Consider the following 25498-nt stretch of genomic DNA (forward strand, 5'->3'; position numbering starts at 1 on the left):
AGCAGGACTTTGCACCTCCTCACACTGTCAAAAGTAACAAGGCCTGATTTAATAATCATAGTATTAGCACTATGCTTCATCTGTCAGCAAATATGCTCATCAGACTCTCTGTAGAGAATATTTTTAAGAAAAAGACTAGAAAGATCAGACTCAGCAATTATTTGTATCAAAACTGTATTTTATAGCCAAAAGTTTAAGTTTGATGTGTTGCAGCTGAGTAATTTTTTTCTTTCTCTGTCTCTCTGTATGCTGCCAGTCTTGGCCAAGTATCTCATGTAAACGAGATCTTTTGATCTCAGTGGGACAAACCTGGCTAAATAAAGGTTATTAACCTAGATTGGAAACTCTAATTAACTTAAATTAGACACATATTGATAAATAACAATAATCAGCCTGCAGCAGCCTCTCTTCCTTCACATTCAAGGTAAGTCGGTAAAAGTGGTTGCGAAACAAGACGATTTCTGTTAGATTGGCAACGGCGCCATGTATCATTTTATGCTGTGTGCGTTTTGTGCGCGTTTGTTCTGGTTTGTGCCGGGCGTGTGTGATCTCAGAGGAAACCTTCCACCCTGTGGTTGAGCTGCACTGCTGCATCCTCCTTTCTTCTGCTGCTCGCATCCGTCCCGCAGTGTGTCTACGCAGCGCTCACTTTGACCTCATTATCACCCTCATTACCATCAGTATTAGCAGCTGCACCCTTCTTCATCACCATCATCATCGTTGCCACCATCATTGACATCTTTATCATAATCGCCCCCAGCAGGCACCACTAGTGCCATCACCGCCCCTGCCATCACTCTCAATATGCTGCCGTTACCACTGTCATCGTTTTTGCTGGTAACGTTGTGAAATGGAGACAGATGCTGGAGTAAACACTCTTGCACCCTGACCGTGTTGCACTGTTGAGCGTGCAGCTGCAGGGGCGTCATGCAGAAGCCGTCTCCCCCTCGTCCTCGGTCCTTTTCGCCACTTGTGAGGGTTGCATGCTGTAAAAAGACATGCACTCCCATCTCGCATCACGCTTGCCGGAAAGGCAACCCTCGTATGTGTTTCTCCTCTGAATTTGTCAGGAGGAGGCTGACAAATCGCACACAAAAACATACCAGTGATGACCTCCTTCTCATTTCCTCCTCTTTTTTTCCCCCCTCACATTCTCCCATGGCTTGCCCGCTTTCTTTTTCTCTTACACCGTCTTTAGAGTCTCCTCACTATCTTTCTTCTTCTCCCTCCCCCACTGTTTATGATCCCCTCTCCTCCTCTCTCCTCCTTCATGTTTTAAGTGAGCTCCCCTCTTCCCTGTCCTCCTTGCATCTCTACCAACTTTCATCCCACTCGCTCTCTCCTGTCTGATTACCTCTCCCTTTCTCTCCCTATTTCATTCACCATTTTTTCCCCCATCTTTCCTCTGTGGTGTACTCCCTCTGCTTGCCGGCCTGCCTGTCTGTCTGTGGCATAAAGGGCTGTCTAAGGCCTCTGCTCTGTTAATTCATTCGCTGTGCATCGCCTCACATATCTGCAGGGTCAGGCAGGCAGACAGAGAGGAAGAGGAGGAAAGGGCATCTGGAAAAAAGAGAGAGAATGTAGAGGGATCAAAAGGAGAAGAAATAATTGTAAAAAAAAAAACAAAACAAAAAAAACATGGAGTGTTATCTGTAAAAACAGAAAGCCAGAGTCAGAACCAGTTGTTGTGTATCCCACAATCTCTCCCCCACAAACTTGCAGCAATGCATGAGTTATGTCATGACCTGCTTATGCACACTATGTGCGTCTCATTGTAAGTCAGACATGTAAACATGCCTGAATTTGAGGAAATGTGTTCTCATTTGTATAAGCAAGTTTAATTCACTGGTTGGCTCTCAGTCACTTGTTGTAAAAATATATATATATTAGTAGCATTAAAGGAAATATGTCTTATTATTTCACCATAATCCTGGTTAAATTTTGACACATCCAGTGGGGACAGGGCGGGGTCGGCAAAAATGTAAGTATATATGTATATATTTTTAAATGACTCTTAACATAAATATTGTTGCATTTAGATATTGTATCAGAAGAATTTCTGTGATTTATATTGTTGGCTTATGTATTTCGAGACTGAAAATAATAAAAGTTCTTAGTTTTGAAGGATTTAATAGTTGAGCGATGAGAGAACAAAAAAAACACATTTACTATTTGACCTACTGATTACCAATTAGAGCCAAGCAAGAAAAAATAATGGCCAATTTCAACCTCTGGCCCATTGATCAGTGTATCTCTAGCAAAATCACTTGGATTTTTGTTCCAGCTACAACTAAAAAACAACAAACATTCCTGGAGCTAAAGCTTAAACTTAAAAGTCAATGCAGTCAAGCCACTGATAGGAGTTGACAAATGTATGTTTTTGGTAGGAACATTGTTTTGTAGTCCTGTTAAATGAACCCAATTAACTCTGGGAGAATGTGATGAACCGACAGCCGACTGTCTATTCATCTGCAGGAACTCTGCTGCTACGCTTGTGCTCTAGAAAATGTTGATGCTAAAACCTTATGCTTGCTTCGTCACACTCCTCGTGCATGTTTGCGATTCAACATGTATCACTAAAGCGCCCTGCTTTTGTTTTACTTCCTTTAATCTGTGATTATGGAAGCACTGGCTGCATGAGTGCAGAGGGTCGCTGGAATAATGACGGCTTGTTAGCACAGCTGGGTAAACCTGAGCTGCTTTTAGAGAAGGTTCAGGGAGAATGGGAAGCTACTGCAGACATAACCTGGTTTAGACACTGTTTCTTTTCAATGCTTTGTTAAGAAAGTATACTGTGAATGTGCTCGAATAAAATCATATGCGATTTTTACATTTTTCATTATAGTAGTCAAATCTATCTCCACTAATCCAGTCGTGTAGGACCAGCATGTAAATCTGTCCAGAGTTAATCTTGTCTGACATGAATGAGAATTGTGTATGTTCGTGGAATAGGTTTTTGCGTCAGAAAGCTAAACAGGCTTGGAGTAAACATGCTCTCCTATCTTCTGTGCAGCAATATTACTATGGTGCATAATCTTGTCTTCTGTGCTTAAGCCTGCTGTGACTCGATTCATACCCCCAGCTGAAGTAGAGCCGCAGAGCATGCGGTCCCACTCTTGCTGCCTATAAGGAGCTCAGTTGCGTCTTCATTCCCCTGTTAAACTAACACAAGGTTCTCTCAGGCTTAGAGAAAGGATGATCAAAGTGTTTTTGGCATGCTAGCTGCTTCCTTGCAAGGTGTTCTATTTTCTGTGCATTATTCGAGAAAGTCAAAAATAGAAACTGATATGTCAGAAAAAGACAGTGATAAAAAGCCAGAGGCAAGTGTGTCCATGCTCACACACACACACACACACACGCACACACACACACACACACACACACACACACCCACACACGCACGCACACACACACACACACACACACACACACACACACACACACACACAGACACCATCTTTCTCTGTAGTTCATGCTGTAATTTTTTTTTTCTGTTTCCTTTTATCTCCCATGTCACTCATGTGTTCTCTTTTTCCTTGTGTCCCTGCAGGTTTTCCTGATCACAAGGTCCGATTTGCAGAACTGGCGCTTGACTGAAAGTGAGCAAGACAGAGTTTGTGTCATGGCTGACAAGGAAGACGCAGGTTCAGAGCTCACCTACCAAAACCTGCTGGTTCTGGGAGCAATCGCAGCAGCCTCCGCCTTTGTGGTCACCATCCTTATCGTCCTCGTCTGTGTAGGTTGCCAAAGGTAAGGCTGTTACTTTTAGTGAGAAATAAACCTTCCAAAAGTGCAATAACAGATCACATTGTGCTTATTAATTGTTGTTATATTAACTTATCATTATAAAAGTTAATATAAACTGATTAGAAACTAATAGTCACATAAAATCAATACACTTACTCACAATATTGAGCTCCCCCTTTGAAAGCCTGTATGTTTTTTTTTTTTACATATCCACTAGTATTTCTAAGATAATAGTGTTATCTTAGAAATATCAGTCCGAATAACTGAAAAAGATCAAGACTACAATACAAAAAAAGAAATGACCTTTTGAAGTTTTCTTAAAAATAAAAAAAGGTCAAATTCTGGTGAGTGTGTTAGGTTGCTTTATATATCAGTGCAATGGGAAATAGCGCCCCCTCTCTGTGTGGCTGGCTATATGCTGCTGCCTCCTGTAATCAGTGCCAGTCTGCGAAAGCTACGCGGTAAGTGAGTTGCATTTTTCAGCACACCGGGTAGAAAAGCGTTAGCGACACATAAATACAAATTTTTATGAACTTATATACATGGTGTGTGATGAATATGTACTGGATGTGTGCCTGGCACCAGCTTTTGTACTTTCAGTTTGTTTAATATTGCGAAACACTCCGCATGCTAAAGCGAAATGCTAATGCAATGCTCTGTTATAGAGTGAAAGCTGCACGAGAGTGTGAAACAGAGCCGATTGTACTGAGCAGAGCCCGATATGTTCTCATTCAGGTACATCATTTATTATTGTGTTTTTCATTGCACATTGAAAATATTGTTACTGTGAACTTGGCCAGTCTGTGAAAGCTGCACCAGAGTGTGCTGTGTGAAGCTGAGCCATTGCACTGATCCAAACCCCAATATGTTCTCAGTCAGGAAATGCCCGATCACCCAGAAACACCTTTTTAAAAAATCAACACAACACAGAGTCGTTGTGTTATTCAGTGAAGCAGAACTCGCTTTACATTAGGACACCATCACATTTAAAATAGTTAATATCACAAACAGAGGGATGACAACATCTCTACTTAATTTTAAGGAGGTTTGTCCCGTTTAAGCTTAGGGCATTTAGTTTGGTTTGCTCCTCTCTGTTAAAATTAGAATAAACAACATGGTAATTGGAAAAGAACTGTCTGAGGCCTTCAGAAAGAAGATTGTAGCAGCTTATGAGTCTGGTGAGGGATTTAGTCTCCAGTGAATCTGAAATCAGCCGTTCCACTGTAGGGAAAGTAGTCTGAAACTGGAGGTGATTCAAAACGACTACCAACACGCCCGGGTCTGGCTGTCCAAACAGGCAAGCTCTTAAAGCAGGCTGATAACAGAAGTCTCCACGAGGAAACATGTTGTGGGTGATGTGCAAGGACAATGAGACAGATGGACAGCATAGAGGTGGAAGTGTTATGGTTATGGTTTGAGAATCTTTTGCTGCATCAGGGCGTGGCTGGCTCACCGCCATAAAACTCAATGACTTCTACTGTTTGACACGGGTGAATTAGGAAAATGTGAGACCATCTGTAAAAAGCAAAGCTGAAGCAGATCGGACTCTGCAACATGACAGTGACCCAACACTTACTAATAAATCCAGTAAGGACCGACTAAGTAAAGCATTTCACTGAAATTACTTCAACAAGAGAGGGTAGGGCCGGCTACTTGGGTGTAGAGTGTGCATGGTGCATGGTGTGCTGTCTCAGCTAGTGAACGTATAGTGTCAACAAAAAAAAAATATTTCTGTTTCAGTTAGAAAAGAGGAAAAAAGAGCATTAAAGTTTTACAAAGCTTTTCCACAGCACTGGAAAAGAAAGAGAAAGAGATAACAGCCAAAGTTTTAGCAAATGTGCTGAAATCTTCCCTTGCCCCCTCAGATCCCTCTGATCATCTGCTCCTTTCTCTCTGTTTTCCTACTTCTTCTGAACTCCCCTCCTCCATTATTTCCTTTCCCTCTGTCCATTTACTCTCCGTCTCTTTCATCCCCGACTTTGAGCACAGTGGCAGTAATGAATGTTAATGGCTGTGAGTGTCAGATGAGATGAACCGATGCTTACAGGACAGTGAGGGGGAGGCAAGCCAGAGCAAGAGCTACCCGAAGTCACTGCTCTCCAGCAAACTCCACAGCAGGCACGCTCACTGGGACACCCCACGGTTTAAAGAGGATCAGACTCAAGGGAGGAGCTTTTTTTTTTTTTTCTTTTTTTTTTTTTCCCCCTTCAAAATCCTCAGGGACCAATCAGCAGCTGCATTGTGCCTGTGTTGCCATGGGAAACGCATATTTGGATGTAGAGAAATGTCAAACCAGCTTATGTCATCTAAAGAATAATATAGAATTCAGGCTCCCTGCTGGATGGTATTGGATGTTGAGTACTTTTCTTGTGCATAACCAGTTTGTCACAGTCAAGTGCTGATTCAGATCCAGATTGGTTTGTCATATCCTGGTAAAAACAGAGTCAGCAATGCAATGCAATGAGAAGAACCTTTCAACTTGCTGTAAAATCCAGACCTACTAATAGCATGCAGCTGAAGTACAAAAAAAATAAAATAAATAAATATATGTATATATGTATATATGTATATATATATATATATATATATATATATATATATATATATATATATATATATATATATATATATACATATATATATACATATATATGTATATATACATATATATATATATGTATATATATATACATGTATATATACATATATATATATGTATATATATATACATATATATATACATATATATGTATATATATATATATATATATATATATATATATATATATATATATATATATAATAAATATTATTTTACAATATTTATTTAAAATAAATATTTTACAATATTTATTTTGTACTTTGTGAATATATATATATATATATATATATATATGTATATATATATATATATATATATATATATATATATATATATATATTCACAAAGTACAAAATAAATATTGTAAAATATTCTCTGACCTATTAAAAATAATCTTCTAAGTTCCAGGGGAATTATCTTTTTTTTCCCCCATTTTGTCATTTTTCAGCCACAAACTTCAACGTAGTTTATTGTGATTTTGTCAGATAGGCCAAGTGTAGCATAACTGAGAAGGGGGAAGAAAATGAAACATGGTTCAGCTTTCCTTTTACAAGTTATGAAACTAAAAGTGAAGTATGCATTTTTATTCATTGCCCTTATTTTTGTAAATAAAAAATTGAGTGCAGCTACATGCCTTGAGCACTTTCCAGCACAGCTATTAGTCGCACATTCAAAACAAAGCTGATATTAAAATAAAGCAATAAGAAGTCATGTTTGAAATTTGGGGAACACAGTAAACACGTGGAAGAAAGCAAAATTAAACGTTTTGACATGCATAAAAAAGCGTTTGTGTTAGAAAATTATCACTTCACGTTATTCTGAATGCACAACTCAAACTCCGCAGCACAAACTCCAGAAGAAAATCCAATTTAAAATCCTTGACAAGCCTTAAAATGAGATGTTCACAGACTATACCCATCTAGTCTGACTGAGTTTGACTTCTTTTGCAAAGAAAATAAACTAAAATCTAAGTCTGCAAATGAGCAAAACTGTTTCAGACTTTTGTTTTGATATAATAATCGTAGCTGTTCTCTGACTTTGTACTTCACTGTCATCATTTCCTGTAAACTCCCTTCTTTGCATTGTTATGAAAATCACCAGGGGAGCTCTCTTCACCTTCCCAGGATCCCCCTGGGGGCATGATGACCATATGTTTGTACAAAATGGTTGCAGTTCGCCGGATGAGACAATATCGTGCTCCAGTAACATGGATCTGACACAGTCTTTTGCAGCGACTTGCATAATAGGATGACGCAGCAGGGACTCTGCACCTGTTTGCAAACCTGAAATTCTATTTATTGCTTCACTGTGTTTTTGCAGCACAGCAGTAGGATCTCTTGTGTTACGTGATGCACGGGCGCCTCACCCTCCAAAGCGAGAGAGAAGAGGCAGAGGGAGGAGCGCTGCTCACAGTCACACCTGCACAGCAGAGTTTTTTTTTTTCTCTCTCTTCTTCTTCTTTGACTTTGTCTTGTTGCTTTGGCTCCATATCAACTGTTTCCTGTAGTTACAGCCACCTCCAGGGATCTGCTCGCGTGCATAACACTTATCGGAATACATTTGTTTTACAAGTCGTCAACCTGAAGGCAGAATAGAGCAAAGTACAAAAGAACATTTGTGAATTTTATCTGATTTTATCTACGTGTAGAAAACGAAGGTCGTCTTTGCCTCAGTAAAAAGCCAGAGTCATGCTCCATTCACTGTTCGACTGGGCTCTTGTTATCAACCAAGGACTTCTATGCCCTGACCACAGTTAGATGCTGATGGTATCTATCTTCTCTCTGTGTGTGTGTGTTTTCTCTTTCTGTCCACGGGCCTCTGGTGACCTTCCTCACTTTGATGTCGTGTCAGAAAAAGCAAGAGCAAGCACCCCCCGGCCGGAGACAAAGGGACATCTGTAAATATGGTGAGACGTGTTTTCATTTTACAGGCGTCCCCCCCATCTCTCCCAAAACTACCCTCCTATGCCTGTCACCATCCACTTCTACTGTTTTCCTTCTAACCTCCCTTCTAACAGATGCACATGCATGTGTTTGCATGTTTTATGCCTCCATTAACAAGTCTATGTGTGTATGTGCGACAGCAGGGTACGCTTCGGCATCCAAAACTGAACTCCATGAGTAAATCTGACACCAGGCTGCATGAGATCAATCGCTTTCCCTGCAATGGAAACTGTAAGTGCTAACTAACAGGTTCAGTGTGATAATAAATAAAATACACATCCGAGCTGTTACACGTTCTCAGCAGTGCATATTCAAATGTTTTCTCTCTCCTTCCTCCTTCTTCTTCTTCGTCTTCTTCCCTCTCTCCGTGCAGCTGTTAGCAAGAGCCGCCCGGCCAGTATGGACCTCCTGCTCCTCCACAGTCGGCGCTCCCAGACGGACCTGAGGCCCTCCCATGGCCGCCAGCTCCCCCAGATCCCCACCAGTCCCCAGGCATCTGGCCAGGGAGGCGGAGGGGGCGGTGGCGGAGGGGAGGCGGGAGGTGAAGGAGGAGGCGGGAGCGGAGGTGGAGGCGGCGGAGCGGAGGCCAGAGACCACACCTACACTGAGGTCGGCCTGCGCAATAACCCGACACCCACCCGTTACCTGGACGATGGTCTGTACGAAAGCGTCGGGATCCGGGAAGGCGAAGCGGCTCCCAGAGTGCCCTCTGCTCCGCTGACGTCATCAAGCAGTACGCCATCGACGGTCAGAGCCACTCAGAGCCCCCCAACTCTCTCAGGATTAGCTCGTAGTGGGAATGGGCAAGGAAACGTACGTACACACACAGAGAAATTAAGCAGTGATGCGTCTATGGTCTGTAACTTAAGAGGAAAGAAATGTTGCTCATTGACTGTGGAACCTTAAACTGGATTTGTTTTAAGTAGGTTTTCTGTATGTATAAATTGGGTGTAGTACAACACCTTCCACACTTATAAGCACATTTGATAAAAATGTAAAAAATACTAATTGAATTGAATCAACGTTTTATTGCAGTTACAAAATATACAAAACTGAAAAAAATAAATAAATAAAAATTCAACCTTAAATTCAAGTCGATTTTATTTCAGTCACTGGCACAACTCCTGGCTCACTAACGATGGCTACAAAATAAATGTAGCAGAAGTTTTTGTAAAAATGCATTTATAATTTATTTATTATTAAAAGTTCCAAGTTTGACTTTTCATTATTAACCCATGACTTTGTTGTTCCCTGGTCTATAAAAACAACATTTTACTTTTCCACTGCTGTATCAGTCAGACAAGGAGCCGTGGTAATATCACCACCACACAAAATAAAAATGAAGATGAGGGGAGATTAAGAAAAAAATCTCCAAATCTCCCTTTTGGAGTACTGCTGCAAAAAGTGCCATCTCGGAGGGAAACCAGGTCTCCATAGTAACCATTAGACACTGTCTACATGCAAACTGGTATTTTGGAAGTCATGCCAGAGCAAAGCCTTTTCCTGCCGTTGCAAACATAAATATGTAGAGTTTGCTTAACTGGGGTTTCAACTGGGACCAACCTATGTTAAAATTAATCAAAGACCGAACTCTTTTGGCAGCAAATAGACCCGGCAGTTTTGTCATTAAACATAGAATGACTATGTGGAAAAGCAACTCCCACTCACTGTTAAGTATGATGGAGGTTTTGTGTAGATGTGAGTTTGGCTGGGTAACCCCACAGGAGTGCATTTCCTGATAAACGTTTTAAAATAATTAGATATTTTAAATAGAAGTCCTGTGGACCATATGAGAACACATTTAAAATGGTTGGCCATCGGATTATTTACCTTCATATTGACCGAAAACATGACGGAACCGAGACAAACAGGTTTATCAGAAACAAAATCAACCTTCTTCCATTGGCCATCTTGACACCCAGATCCTCATTCTGTAGGAAACCTGTGGGTTGACAAAGAGAAGAGAGAAGATGAGCAAACTAAAGAAACTGACCAAGATCCCACTATTTGCAAAGGTTGCAAAGTGAAAGGTTGTTGCAGAAGAATAAACGCTAGCCTATTGGCATAAGGAAGTTTTACAAACAGTATGCCAAAAAGTTTGGTTCCAATGATTTTGTTAAAAGAAAAGAAAAAAACCCCATCTTGTCAACATATTTATTTAAGAACTAGAAAAATTGAAGTTAAACTCCTGTGATTAAATAACTATTTAATGAAGGGCTTTTTACTCATCTTAACAATGGTTCTAATAAGTTAGAACGGTGCTGTAACTGTTGCTAATAAAACCCAAAAAATAAAGTCAAATTAGTTCTAAGCATATTGGAGCTACCGCTCCCAGCAGATTCTATTTGTTCGAAGATAAGCGGGATCGGTGCACATTCAGGATGCATTGCATCGGTTGTCTTTCTCTGTTTATGTTTGAGACAAATGATCAGTGAGAGACTAACCTGTCTGTTTTTGTTTTCAGGCTGGTAGAGGGAACGGCAGAGGAAACGGCGTCACTAATGGAACCATGGCAGGGAGAGGAAACGGAGCGAGCGGTGTTAGCAGATCTCCTCTGTCCTCTGTGAATTCCCTGGTCAATCAAGATCCAGCTGCAGCTGAATACGCTTCCATACGAAAGTATAAAAAGGTAGACATACAACAATTTCTTATCTATGGTTTAAAAAAAAAAAAAAAAAAAAGAGAAGAAATCTGAAAAGAAAACGCCGGAGGATTTAACTGATTTAGCTGGATATCATCAGCAGTGTTTCATCTTTGAACCTACCGAGAGCGTTAAAGACTGTCGTAATGCATCTTATGTAACTGTAACCGTGTATTAGATTTCACTTCTGAAAAAGAAATATTAACGTCAGGCTTATGTGAAGGTGTCACAGTTGCTGTGTTATCTTTAGAGACTTTGAAGAGCTGTGAAAACTGTCTACAAACTCCAGTTTGCTTTTGGTTTAAAATATTTTTGAAAGATAAATTAAAATCAACCTACATTGTTCAAGCAACATCGCTTACTGCTTGTACAATAGAAATGAAATGTTTTATGATATTTTTCAATAAAATAATTGACTATAATTTTGTCAATCACAATACAAATTTTTAGGTAGACAAGTTAAGTCGGAAAGAGAATAATGGAGCTGACAGCATGTCAGACAGCCAGTCGAGCGTGAGCGACTCCCCCTCCGCTGGTCCTCTTCCCCTACATCGCAGTCAGGAGTTTCCACGCAAGCCGCTGGAGCCGTTCCATCTGCACTCTTTCCCGAAGGTACCGAGAAAAAACAAAAAAAAAAAATCATATCTTCTTCAAATACATAATCTGTTACACTCCTCAACCAGCCACATTCTGACAGTTGTAGGAGAGCCTCATGACCACAAGAGGGCAGTGTCCACAAACAAACATGTTTAGCCATGCAGGTTAATATGATTTAACTGGTTTGGTCTTGGCATGTTCTCAGTTTTCATAGCTTTAGAGCACAAATATATTGAGTGTAGGTTAAATGTGGATACCCCATTAAGTTTTATTCACTTTAAGAAGAGTCGAATGATGTGCGTAAGATAAAATCACAAAAACTATTGTTTTGTTCTGTCACATACTTCATATATTCAGATGTCGATAAATTACATTATCATTGAAAACGTTCTTTATGTCAGCAATTCTGTTCAAAAATAAAACTTATATTAAATTTGTTGCTCACATAGTGATGTATTTCAAGCACTTCAATCAATTTTGAAAATAGCATAACGCAATTTTTTAAAAGTATTTTTAATGTAGAAATGTAATTTTGTGATGTACACAATTGTGAGGAAGTCTGTTCTAATTTGACTGTTATTCTGACATCTCAATTCTCTTAAGTGAAAAAGCTGTCTGTTCACAAACTGCTGCATCCAAGCATTTTATTGGAATATTAAGTTGAGGGAAAAAGTATGCCATGTGAATATGTTCAAAACACAGAGACAACTGAAGACTAAAGAGGGTTGTGAAGCAAAGCCTAGTTTGGTGAGATTTGCAGGATTTTGCAAGGCAAAGACTGGAACCAGTACTTTACTGATTGCTACTAGAAAAACTCATACCCAGGACAACCGTCACATCCCATCTGTAAAGCCTCTTCTAAACCAGAAACAACAGTGTGTCTCTCCTGGGCCAAGTAGAAAAAAGAATGAACTGTTGCTCAGTGGTTTAAATTCCCCTTTTAGTGGTTTAAATTTCCTCTTTTTTCATCTTTAAGAGGAAGGTGAGAGACACCAGACACAACAATACAAACAAGCTGAAGGCCGCTGTTAGAGCAAACCGGGGTTCCTCAACATCTCAGTCATATCTCAGGCTAAACGCCTTCATCCCTCGCCATTTTGATGCAGTAATTCATGCAAAATGAGCCCAAATCAAATGTGGAGTGCATGTCTTTTACTGTACATAGACAACTTTTAAGTGAGGCAAAATTTGTGTTGTAAAAATATTTTCTATTAGGGATCCATTTTATTTACATTTTCTAAAAAAATCTGGATGTGGCCTTTTTATTAGCTGTAAGCAATTATTAGAATGAAAAGAAATCAATACATTTATGATGACTTTCTGTCAAAATGTTAAGCAAAGCCAAAACTCTCTTAAGATGAAGAATAAAATCACTGCTGATGTGATTTGTTACTGACCAGAACTTTTAATGAGTGTGACACACCTTTAAAGTGTTTTTTTTCCAGTGTGTGTGTGTGTGTGTGGTGTGTGTTGCCTTTTGCCCGCTTTGCATCAATGCAGTGCAGCACACTATTAGAGCAAAGTGTGGAAGCATGGATTATCTAAGAGTTTGGCAGGCTGCCTGGTTGCCAGTGTGTGTGTGCGTGTGTGTCTGTCGGTGGGAGTGCTCCTGTTGAATCAATCAGCACGTAATCTAGAAACATGCTCCTGTTGAATCCATCAGCAAGTCTATCTAGAAACAGCCAACAGGTAGCCAGCAGCCTGAATGAGAATAAATACTGTGCACATATTGAAGCCATTTGCTATTTTAACTCAGTCGGGCTGCGTGGGGGGGCGGGCATATAAAAGTTTAATCATCCTCAGTCGCATGTGTGTTCACCAATTTGTGGTTCCTAATTGGTTACCAATTCCTCTTAAGACCTGTAGCTATAAAAAGTTTTGCAAGAGAAGTGTCATGTTGGGTCATTCTTTTATGACATCTATGTTTGTCTTAAGCCACCCATGCACAGTAATATTTTCCAGATAATGTTAAAGGTATTGAAAAGAGTAAGTCAACTGTTGCCTGTCAGTCAGGATTTGCTAAGTGCAGCAGTTAAAATCTATGAAAGGCCCAATCATTTCTCCTGAATACAGATTCCTATCTGACCTCTGCCTCTCCTCAAGTCTCTCTGAAATCACCACCACCAGCAGAGTTAAATGGAGGTTATGTTTTGGCAGCACTGTCTGTGTGCCACTAGGTCTGCCTGTCTGTCAGCAAGTCATATTTGAGTTTGCAGATTTGCATAAAATGTCTTTGGAACTGTTGGTCGCAGAGCAAGGAGGAACTGGGAAAAAAAACAACAACAAAAACAAAAACGCATTTATGCACAAAGCTGCCATTTTTGGCTTAACAGAAAAAGTGATTCAGTAATTTAATGTTGTTTTTATGACTACACAGATCTTACTCTGAAATCTCCATCTGAAGAGCCAGACAGACAGCTAATTTCAGGTTTTAACTGATGTCAGATGCTTGTTAACAAGACAAATCGACAACTGTTTTTGACATTTGTTTGATCGTCAGTTAAATAACCAACCTTTTGTCCAAAAGGCCATTATTTCATGGTGCTTGAGATGATGTCATAATGTATGTTTAGCCTGTGATGGACTGGCCACCTGACCAGGGTGTACCCTGCCTCTCGCCCATTGTCCTCAGGAGATAGGCAAGCAGCACCATTTTCAATCCCAATAGGACTGAGCATGTAAGATTATGGATATTTAGCTAAAAAGTTATGATTTCACTATTTCTTCAAAGCTTTCCAGTCAAAATGATCCTGCAGGGCAGGTGAAGCCTGGAACTGAGTTTCAAAGTGTTGTTTTTAGAGTATTGTGGTTATAACAGCAAAAATCCTAAATAACAATGCATAAACTTTTGGTTTTTAGAAAGAACAAGAAATGTTCCTGGTGCTGCTAAAAGAAACATGTTATTATATTATCTATTTTATGTTATTTTTGAGTTTAATACAAAGAATTAAGCAAAAATCTAGACTAAAAACCTGAATTCAGTTGTAGTTTTTAAATCAAGTTTCTTATTGCACAGAATATTTTATATTTTACCTTCTTGACTAATAGAATAATAGACTTTACCTATCTTTATTTCCAATTATAAATCTTCACATTTACAACATCAGATGTCCAATCCATAAACATCCAAATCCAGATGACACAAAATGGGAACTAGTCATGGTCTGAAGTTTCCCTGATCCAATCCAACTTTGGGTCCGTGCAATCCAGGACTGACTCCTGGAAACTGGCCCATTCCTCAAAAACACACATGAATAATTCACTTGTTTTTGTTCATCTGCTTTTAACTCACACAGAGGGAAATATTAAAACATTAGAGCTTTTATTTGCATGTGCACCTTTGCACAATGGCTCACAGATTCTAACCTCACAGCAGCACTTTATGAAGCTCATCATTTGACTTTGTTTATCAGGAAGCGGTGTTCATAGGCAACGGGGAGCAGTACATCTGGAAGCCTCCGGAGGACGACGACATCATCACCTTGCACCCACCTCCACTCCGGGCAGAGAACGGACAGCCGGGGCATCCATCGCCTCCAACTGCAAAGGAGGTAGTTTACCTACAGTATGTGTATTTGTGAATGGATACATGTGATTTTAGTGACAAGCTGGGAGAAGGAAGAATCAATACAAGACTGGCCGGAAACTCTCCAAGCAGGCAGGAGATTCAGTCTCTGATTTCTGCTGTGTTTACCGACGCCGGCACCCTTTTGATTGGGTACGTCGTCATAACACGGCTGCCTCACGACCTTCCTGCCATACGTGGTTTCTGCTTACAGAAAGAGGTTATGTTACATGGATCCACAACCCCCACCGGCCTGCCTGAACCTTAACCTCATTCGCCCAACCCCCCATTCATCTGTCGGCCTTCAGCATATATCTGCACAGACCAGGGTTGGCTGTCACCTGCTGTCCAGTATAGTGTGTGTGTGTGTGTGTGTGTGTGTATTTATGTATGTAAATGTATGCACACATCTGTTTATGTTTTAGACAAACTATGCAGTTAAAATAGAAAATTCCAACTGAAACTCGATTTAAGTGAAGTCTTAGTTTGAGTGCAGCTTTTCTGCAAACTCCTGGGAGGGTTCCTTACCAAGCAACCAGCATTATAATAAAGTTGTGCAGTAGTTTAAACCAGTCTCACATTAGTAGTTAATAGACCCATGATAACTCTAGAGGAGCTGCAAAGATACACAATCTAAATTAGATCATCTGTGAACAGAACAGTTATACACATATTTTTGTGTTGGAAAAGCCTTACACGGGGGTCTGCAAACTTAACAAACAGGCATTTTTGCCCCCAATTCTATTAAATTCAAACTTGTTTAGAGCCAAAAATATTAAATGAATGTGCCAATGTTTTGTGTGAATGAAGTTGGACCAAAATGGAAGCTGGAATCGTTGGGTAAATAATGAAATAAGTTACACTAAAGAACTCAAAAAACAACTTACAAAAACAGAGTCCGGAAAACATGAGGCAAGCAGAAGGAACCAGCGAGGAGTAAGTGAACAAGAGGTGGCTAATTACTGGGGTGTTTGATTGCTGGAATAATGGACCAAGACTAATTACAAACTGAATGCAGCTGTGAGGGAAGAGCAGAACGCAAGCTGAGAGAGAGAAAAAAATATTAACCGCAACAAAGACCGACTAAACTCAATAAATAAATAATAAACGTGATCTAACTAAGTTACCAAGGACAAACTGAACGAGAATATAATAGACACAAGGCTGATCTACTCAAAACAACCCAAGATCATGACACTTTGAAATAGGACAACTTAAAATTTTTGATTATTTTGAGCTCTGGTAAAACGATTTTTTTAAGTATGTTTTATTGGTGCTTTTAGGTTTTACAAGAAAGTAAGACAGAAAACACATGCACACACATATATATATATATATATATATATATATATATATATATATATATATATATATATATATATATATATATATATATATATATATATATATATATATATATATATATATATATATATATATAGCATATTATAATGAAGTATTATCCATATATGGATAATACTGGAGCCAAAGGTTGCAGACCCCTGGCTTAACACATGACCTAAATCCAGTTGGGAATCTTGAAAACTGATGTTCACAGTCACTCTAGATTTAATCTGACTAAGATTGAACTATTTTGCAAAGACGTACTGGACTAAATTTTCGGATCTAGATGTGCAAAGTTAAAAACACTTGTTGGTGTCTCCATATAAACCCTGCTTTTCAGATTTAAGATTTTACTTCCTTTTTTCCCACTTAACAATTATGCTCTAGTCTATCTTTGTCTTTCACATGAAATCCCATTGAAATACATCAAAGTTTCTGGTTGTAAATTGACAAAATGCTAAAACTTTTAAAGAGGTGTGATTACTTTTCCAAGGCATTCTATATGTTTGAGTGAGTGAGCTGTAAACAGTCTGCCTACAGGTCAGAGACAGTCAGTCTAAATAGCACAGGGGTCCCTAAAATAGACAAGTGTTTATTTTTACTCCATCACCACACTTCTCCATGCGTCCCAGTCTCAGCTTAAACACTAAACATTTTAAACACTTTATGATTAAAAAGGCATGTTATAACAAAGCAGTAGTTCTAAAGGGTATTGTTGTTAGTGAGCTTATCAAAGGCATTGATGAGTTTAGACCCCCCAAAAAAAAGGATGATTTATGTAGTAATGAAAGGGTTAAGTCTCTGCGCTTTACTGCCAGGAGCACTTCTACGTTGTATGTCAAAATGCACCACAGAGCAACTGGCCTTGACAGCGTTTTGCAGTCTCTCACAATTTCTTTTTTTTTTTAACTTCTTTCTCTATTTTTTTTCCCTCTGTATTAATGTTTTCCCCACTCGTTTTGTTTTCTCGCTTCAGATCTTGTTGTTGCCCTAACATGCCCCTATGCTCTGGAGTTTGTCAGTTGCAGCCGTCAAAAGGTGTTGAGTTTCCACTCCCAACCAAGTCTCCTCCTCTCCTTGGTGCTCACTCCTTCTGCTCCACTCCCTTTGTGGCTATTAGGAGGCCCTGCCCTCCCCAACCAGTCACGTTGCATCAAGCGTGTCCCAGCAGATGAATATCTACTGCTGCAAGATCCTTTTGAAAACTCTGCGATCCTTGCAACTCGCAGAATCACGACCACGACCAGATGCGTGAGTGGCGCACATAGCCGCTGTATGCAGAAAGTGTTGCTTATCGAAGCCTTGCTCAGAGCTGGAAGCTAAGAACAACATAAAGCAGTACAGTCTGCTGAGAAGAGAAAAGAAAGCATACAATAGCAGGCTTCCTCACCAGCTGTAGCTCAGTTTTGAAATCCCCATCATCTTGTGACTTCCTTCCTTCCTCTGTGCAGAGTTGCACACTCTGTGTCCACATAAATACATGCACTTGCGCACACACACACACACACACAGCACGTTGTCTGCACGCACTTACAGCTTATGCCGGGGTCTTTGTTTATCCAAAAAGGTCACACCAGAAAATTGTGGGGGCAGGGTGTGTGCGTGCTCCACTTCAGCTCTGCCTGTAACACAAGGAGCGCAGAGAAACGGCGAGAGATACTCACAGAGGAAGTCTCAGTCACATGCACTTTATTTACTTTCCCCCCAGCACGACCAATCGATGTGACATATAGTGCAAGGTGAGCACACATAAAGAAAGGGAGTCCTGTCATGATTTTGGAGGCAGGACAAAAACAAGGTTAATTTGTATGTGTGGTGGAAAAAAAGAGTCTGCATAGGCAGCGTTTCTCAGGCCCAGCAGAGCAGAGCTACTGGTGTGGGTGTGAACGATGAGGGTAAACATCACCACGGCCCACAATCCTTTGCTCTTTTTCACCACTTGTGGAATTTTGACACAGAAATGCCAGAGGTCGCGGAGCTGGTTTATCAGAATTCCTCACACATGCTTTTCAGTTGTGAACCCTAGCTATCGCTGCAAACCAAGCACGTATACACACACTCTGTGCAAAAAAACCCGGCATTTATGAATGAGGACGTGCAGTCATAACACCTGCAGTGCATGCACAGCAAATCTTATACCTACAAAGGTCATTCAGGAAAACAAAACTTGCTGGGCCTTTTTTTTTTTTTTTTTTTAAACTTGGCTCTCGTCCAGATAATTCAGTCCATGCTTTGTCGCCCTGTTACCAAAGCAGTGGTGTGGAAATTTTAACAGGTTCATCCACTGCACAACTAACTCTGTTGTTGACTAGAAATCCAACGGACTGATAACAGAGTTTACACTGTCTTATCCTGCTCGGTTAAATTAGGTCAGGTTACAGCAAAGAGCAAGAGCTGTTAATGCATGTGCAAACCTCTGTGTATAAACACACAATCCATGCTCAGGCAGTTATTTGCATATTCCATTTTAGCAACAGTATACTTTTACACTTTTTATCACATGATGCATGTCGGTGATATTTATATACTAAGACGTAATAGTTAACGAAGCATCATGAGACTTGCGATATATAGCAGAAAATGTTTAATTTAAGTCCGACTCCAGTGCAGCATGTGCATTCTGCAGTGCCTTGAAAAAGTATTCACACCCCTTGAACTTTGTAACATTCTGGACTGCAAATTAAAATGATTTTATCCTCTAACATCAAACCCGGGGCAGCTAATTTTGTTTAAATTGAATCTTATTACTTAATAGAGTTTACCTGTGTGCAATTTAATCTGAAACGGTTGTTTTGTGAAGGCTGCAAACTTTTTTTTTGTATTATTATTTTACAGAGCATTATAATTAAGATCAAGCAACACGCAGGAAGGGTCAGAGATACAGTTGCAGAAAAATTTAAGTTGCAGAGTTAAATAATGCTGCAATATCTGAACATCTGATGAACCACTCTCCAGTTTGCCATTTGACAATTGAAAGAGCTTGGCTCAAATGCAAACTTACCAAGACATAACAGTCTACCTATACTGACAAGCCAAGCCAGGAATTTAGCTAAGAAGCGGCTAATGAGCCCATCATCTCTCTGGAGGGGTTGCCGAGATCCAGAAGTAAAATCATTGCTGAAAAAAGCTATAAAAAGTTTGCAGTTTTCCATTAGCTAATACCATGCAGTGAACATGGTAAAAAAAAAAGAAAAAAAAAAAAAGTGCTCTTGTCAGATGAGACCAAAATAAAAATTTGCAAAGCAGTGATTAATAGGAGCTGATTACAAATGCATGCCCCACTGATTTTCATTTTTCAAGCACAAATTTGTGTGATTTTCCTTTCACCCGCCACAATTTTTTTTATGCAGCCTTCTAGACTCTAGAGGGCCACTTTAATAGACCCTATTTGATAACTGTGGTGTGCATGAGTATTATTTAATCAATCAAAGGGGAGCCATTCTTAACTGTGTTCTGACAAATTACATCATTGTATAAAGATGTTCAGTATTGTTGAATTTTAAGAAGTGAATGCAGAGGCAGCTACTTATAAATGTTTCAGCAGTTTAATGTTTTGGTTTTTTTTCTCACTATATTCTGGCACAAGTGGTTTGAGGCACTGTTAGTAGGTGGAGACGTTGGCCCTTATGAACACTGCAGTGAAATCTTATCACAAGATATGTCACCAGTAAACAACAGGATAGGTTTTGACTGTAGCTCTGTGCTATTAACTCATTAACTGACACCGTGCTGTGTTCTCGTCCTGTCTGTATGTGCCATCAGATTGCAGACACTTACTCCATCGTGTGCAAAACCCAGAAAAAAAAGCCTCCCATGGAGCACAACGGAGCAAAGACCCTTCCGCGCTCCTTCGGAGGGGACAGGGGAAACCGAGGCCGAGGCCGAGGAGTCCAGGGGCAGGCCCGTTCTCAGGAGGAGCCATGCTACGAGCCTGTGGGGGACCGGTCCTGGTCCTCTCCCGTGGCCGAGTCAGACCCTGCATACGCGAGTATCGACGCCCACAGGAAACGTGAGCAGGGAGCAACCAATAACAGCACAGGTGGGGGTAGCGCCACTCTGAAGAGGAAGAAGCAAAGCCCTCCGCAGCAGCAGCAACATCAGGCAGCACCAGCAGCACTACAAGGCTCAGGGCCCATTGCTCCTCCAGCCAAAGGCCTCCCCGGTGGGGAAAACTTCTATGAAACCATCAGCGATGTAAAACAGGGAGGCAACACTTCTGGCACTACCACCATCTTCACCTTCAACGATGGGATGGAGATGTACGTCACCGGCCTGTAGCATCCTCGTAGAAATCCACTGGTCCAGATTTCATGGATCTTCAAGCAGGTTGCTGTACATAGACACAGGCCCTCTACAATCAATGAGGATCCATTTTGTGTTGACATCAGGTACAAACAGGGTCTTAATCCAGGTTCAGACTTCCTTCGATTGGTCTGCATTTCAGAACCAGCCTAAGCCTAGTCCAGCCCAAAAATGGACCAGATACATTTGAAGAAAAACAACAACAAAAAAAAAAAAAAATATATATATATATATATATATAAATATATATATGTAACTGTGTCACTTGGCCATACTCACCCACTTGTGCATCATTTTTCATTATATCTTTATTTTTATATGAACACTGTACTCTTGAAAGAGTATGTGTTTCAACTCACAACCTGAGAAGAACACTCTTAAAATATATATGGAACAAAAAAAAATAAGAAAAATGTGCATGCATTGTGCAAACTCACACAATAGTAGACATGAAAATAGACATTAGTAGCAAAGAAAGTGGATGTTTACCGAGTATAAGGTAAGCAATCGGGTCACCGGTGCACAGATATCCCTCATCTTGGGGTGGAGAATAAGCGCATTAAAGGCACAGTTATTTGTGGTGCTCCGCTCTACCTACGCAAACATAAAACAGGTTCTGACGCTCACTGACCTGTCGTCTGGAGGAGAGTGTTTGCGGTGCTTTGTTCAAACACAGGCCTGTAATTTGCAGGCCCCCTGCAAATTACAGGAGTAAATTACGGTCATCGTCTTCATTCTGCAAATTGTCATCAGTGTCAGCTGCTAGTAAGAGCCCTCGTGATAAAATTAGAACGTGAGCCTTTGCTCAATAAAGGCTTTAGATTAAGACAAAAGTTGAAAATGTTCCGTCTCGTTTGGCAAACTGTTGATGGAGGCATGCTGACGCCACCCAGATGCACACGTATTTGGCAGAGTCATGCAAGGTGAAGTGATCAGGTCGAGGGCAGCAAACGGCTTGTGCAAGAATTTCTCCAGTGTGATCATTTCCCAATGAGAGAGCTTAACTGTACTGCAGGGATAAATGAGATTAGTGTTTTTAAAAGAAAATGGAGAAGTGAAAGAGTTTCAATACCACTGCAGGATGCTTCATTCTGTTCAGTTTGTGTCATTTCTTATGCGGATTGTAAACATCTTATTTCATAGTCTCTGTATTTTTGCACAGGACAACTGCCTGACTGCTGAGCCTAGCTGTACCCCTGAAGGGAATATTAAAGCACATTTTTGATTTGCTCTGAGCACTGAAAAAAAAACAACAAAAAAAACTAGAGCTCCACGTAGCTCACTAGACTTGAGTCCTGTGGTTGAAATAGTAACAGAGGGGTCTGGACTCCAAAGAAAATAAAAAGCTGGACACAGATATTACCATTTAGTGTCTTTTTGAAAAGTTGTTCATCTCTTTCTCCCCGGTCTCGTTTCTAGTTTCTGTGCTGGGTTCTCTTCCATCATAAACAGTCTTTCCCATGTAGCTTCGGGAACCAGTAAAAAAAGAATGCAGGAAAAAAGACTTTTAGGGCTTGATGCAGTGTTGGGAGAATGTATTTGCCCCTTTATAGATTTGCCCTCTGTTTTTTTGGAGTTTTGACTAACTTCGGTCTTTCAAATTTTGAAGCAAGTTTAAAAAAAAAAAAAAAACTACTGTAAATACAAAATTCAGTTTTCAAATGATATTAAATATTAAAGAAAGTAAAACATCTAAAGCTATCTTGGTCTCTTATGAAAACATATTGGTCTTAAACCTTATAGCTAGTTTTGCTACTGTAATCCGTCAGTCTTTTACACCTCTACAGATGAATTTAGAATGCTCTTCTTTGCCGAATTGTCTTAACTCAGCAACATTGGAGGATTTTTGAGCATTAAGGGCCTGTACAGAGATAATGTTGCAGTGTATGTTTCTAACCTAACCCCCCAATTTTATCTACTCCCAACCCTTCAAAACATTGTTTTAATGTTAATCCAGGAATGAGCTTAGTCTGCTAGATAACCCAAGTCAATTGAGTTTAAGGTCACAAACTGATGGCTGGATCTTCTCCTTTAGGATTTCTTTTTTGCTAGAGAGCAGAAATCATTAATCCATCAACTAAGGCCACTTGTTCAGGTTTTGAAGGTGCAACCTGCCTCATTACCCCGACTATGTTCACCACTGTTCTTGGCCAATGTTTCCCCCACTTATGGATAATGGCTTTTGGTGAGACTACCTGGTCCCAAAGTCTCAGAAATGGCTTTTCAACCCTCTCCAGATTGGTTGGTTTTTAAGGACCTTAATTTTTGTTTGTTTAGATCATTTAGCCTACTTCATGGTGTTTGACAGGTTCTATTTAAGTGATTTTCTAATTGTCTTGGTTCTCACAGTAATCAGGTCAGGCTGTGTAAAGTGAAAAAATACCCAAACGAATGTGACTAATCAAAAACATTTAATGATATAAGAAGGGGGTGAAATTTTATCTTCACGCTTGGTTAGGTTGTTTTGTTCCCCTAAGTAACTGAAATCAACATTAGAAAACTGCTTTTGTATTTACTCAGGTTTTCATTGTCTGATATTAACATTTTGATCATTTGTGTGTGACAAAGAAACTAAAATAAAATAACTTTGTTTAGGGGGTAAATACTTCTTTGCAGTACTGTAAAGGGAGAATTGATTAAGTTTATTTTCTATTTACTTGCTGTGTGACAAAGATGGGTTTAAAGAGGTTTTAAGAGAAATATACAAATGCTACTGTGTCAGAAAGTATGTAAAAACAAATGCACACTGTATTTTGAAGCACTGTTTAATTTTTAACCTAACTACTGACAATACATTTGGTTAAATAGCTCACACCACTGCCATGAAAAGAGTATATTTATGTTGTTGATGCTACTTTTCCTTTCTGCTTGAGCAAGTAAGTGCATGCCTTGATATATGGAGATGAAAACAAATAGTGTGTTACTTATCTCTCGTTTCCATTTTATGTTGTACTTTTTGCCATGTAATGTAAAAGCAGCATTTTGTTTAGCCAAAGCAACAACTTTAACGAGCAAAAGAGAGAGGAAGGGATGGCGAGGAGCCATTGGGAGAAAATGGAAGAGCTGTTTATTCTTTTCCCCAGAGGGAGCAGGAAAGCAGGATAGCGTGGGGTTGGGGGTGGGGGGGGTGGGGGAGAGATGCACAGCTAGTGTAAAGCCAGATGAGCGTCAGTGCAAATGGACACGGACCCAGAGGGCTTGCCCCCTTCCGGATTTGTTTTTGTTTTCCACATAGAAGACACTCCCTCTTTCTCCTGCTGTACAGAGGAGGACCCTTTGATGTCCTGTTCTGAGGGTCTCCAAGTAATACAGAGATCGAGGAGGGGAGGTCGGGGGGGTTGGGGGGGGGGGCGGGGGGTGCAGGCAGACCCCAACCTCGCATCAGCAATGCACCAACGGCTCGCCTGTCTGACTCATGAGAAATGGCCAACAGCTGAGAAGTGATCTCTCAAACAAAATCGACTGGAAATTGCCGCCGCGCTCCATGTTTTCCCCGTGTGGCTATCACCTTATGTGTTGCATTTTACTCTGAGAGAATGGACTGATCTGAAATACATTGTTGAACAATGTTATTCACTGACAGAGACAAATGTTCGTTGCACAAACAGTACGATGATGTAAATGTGTAAAATACTCTGTTGCTGTTCTAATGTTGTTCCAATGTAACATGCAGTATACAGTATATTTGTTGCCGGAAAAAAAAAAAAAAGAAAAAAAAAAAAAAAAGAGATGGCTATCACAGACACGTAGTACTTTGTGTATGAAAAAATGAGAAAACATTTCATGCTTTCCATGCAGATACAGATGCTGTTTATTAATTGTCTTAAAATATAAATACGGGCCAGTGCTGCTGTGACAGCTGTAGCCAATGTTGTATGTTCTTAAAGCACAGGGTTTAATTTAAAAAAAAAAAAAGAAAGAAGTAAAATTAATAAATATAATATAGCGTGACAGTGCAAATATGCAAAAGATTGTAATGTTTTATATTACCCTTCATAAAATATTAAAGTGAGTTTTTACTTTTCTAATAAAGTGGCACATTATAACATGCTTGTGTTACCTGCATTTTGTTGTTGTTTTGCAGAGGGAATCCAGCTAAGCAGAGGTTTTCCCTCTTTGCTACAGCCTGACATTAATAACTCAATCTTGCAATAATGCAGGATGCAATAAATGTGTGTTTGTGAGGGATTGGGCAATAAAGCAGAAACCACTGGTGTGCACATTCTGGATCATTGAGCAACAGGTGTGATTTTATTTTCACTAACAAATATACACTGACAGCACAAACAGCTGGATAATGTAGTAGTAGTAGTACATCATGGAGTGAGAGTAGGGATGGAGATTAAACTCTAACTTAAAATGTCTTACTGATTAGATATATTTATTTCTTCTCCCCGTTGGGGTTGACTGCAGTGATATTGAGGCAAGTGGTTTTTAAACTTCCCAGTTTTTGACCCAGAAAACATTGCTCTACTCTGACAGTTTATATCACAATTTGGCTCACATTGAAAGCAAAATACATTTCTACATTTCACAGTGAAATCTGTGTTTGTTTGCATGTGTCTTTTTGACAATTTTCCTTAAACTTTAATAAAATCGACGAAGTCTTCACACAGAAAACTCAGATGTTTTGCTGCAGTTATACAGAATACAAGTAAACACATTTAAGGGTATGTTTTCTTAAAAAAAAAAAAAACAACTGTCACCTCCAAAACACAAGCCAACGGGTCGTTGAGGACACCACTGTCCTTATGAGA

At 39.8% G+C, this 25498-nt stretch overlaps 1 protein-coding gene and 1 long non-coding RNA gene across 5 annotated transcripts in view; one reads left to right on the forward strand and one right to left on the reverse strand.

Annotated features, from left to right (window-relative positions):
- LOC106924575 (uncharacterized) overlaps positions 1-24789 on the forward strand; it is a 54846-nt gene extending 30057 nt beyond the window's left edge. The window contains exons 1-9 of one of the 4 annotated variants that reach the window (XM_014998364.2): positions 3662-3750; positions 4413-4482; positions 8201-8255; positions 8433-8523; positions 8666-9105; positions 10757-10921; positions 11384-11545; positions 14944-15081; positions 20202-24789. In XM_014998364.2, coding sequence (XP_014853850.2) covers positions 4469-4482; positions 8201-8255; positions 8433-8523; positions 8666-9105; positions 10757-10921; positions 11384-11545; positions 14944-15081; positions 20202-20717 — 1581 coding nt within the window. In that variant the 5' untranslated portion in view covers positions 3662-3750; positions 4413-4468 and the 3' untranslated portion in view covers positions 20718-24789. Of the gene's footprint in view, positions 1-3550; positions 3751-4412; positions 4483-8200; positions 8256-8432; positions 8524-8665; positions 9106-10756; positions 10922-11383; positions 11546-14943; positions 15082-20201 lie in introns of those variants that run through there. The other 3 variants (XM_014998365.2, XM_014998362.2, XM_014998363.2) reach the window with 3 other exon arrangements.
- LOC148158434 (uncharacterized) lies at positions 14581-17959 on the reverse strand. Its single transcript, XR_015763816.1, has 2 exons — positions 17830-17959; positions 14581-15070 (listed from the first exon to the last, which is right to left on the reverse strand). It is a non-coding gene; the product is annotated as an uncharacterized LOC148158434 (long non-coding RNA).
- Positions 24790-25498: the final 709 nt, after the last annotated feature.

Source organism: Poecilia mexicana, unplaced genomic scaffold (assembly GCF_051168715.1).
Source record: "Poecilia mexicana isolate PSO_F unplaced genomic scaffold, ASM5116871v1 scaffold_7, whole genome shotgun sequence".
NCBI lineage: Eukaryota > Metazoa > Chordata > Actinopteri > Cyprinodontiformes > Poeciliidae > Poecilia > Poecilia mexicana.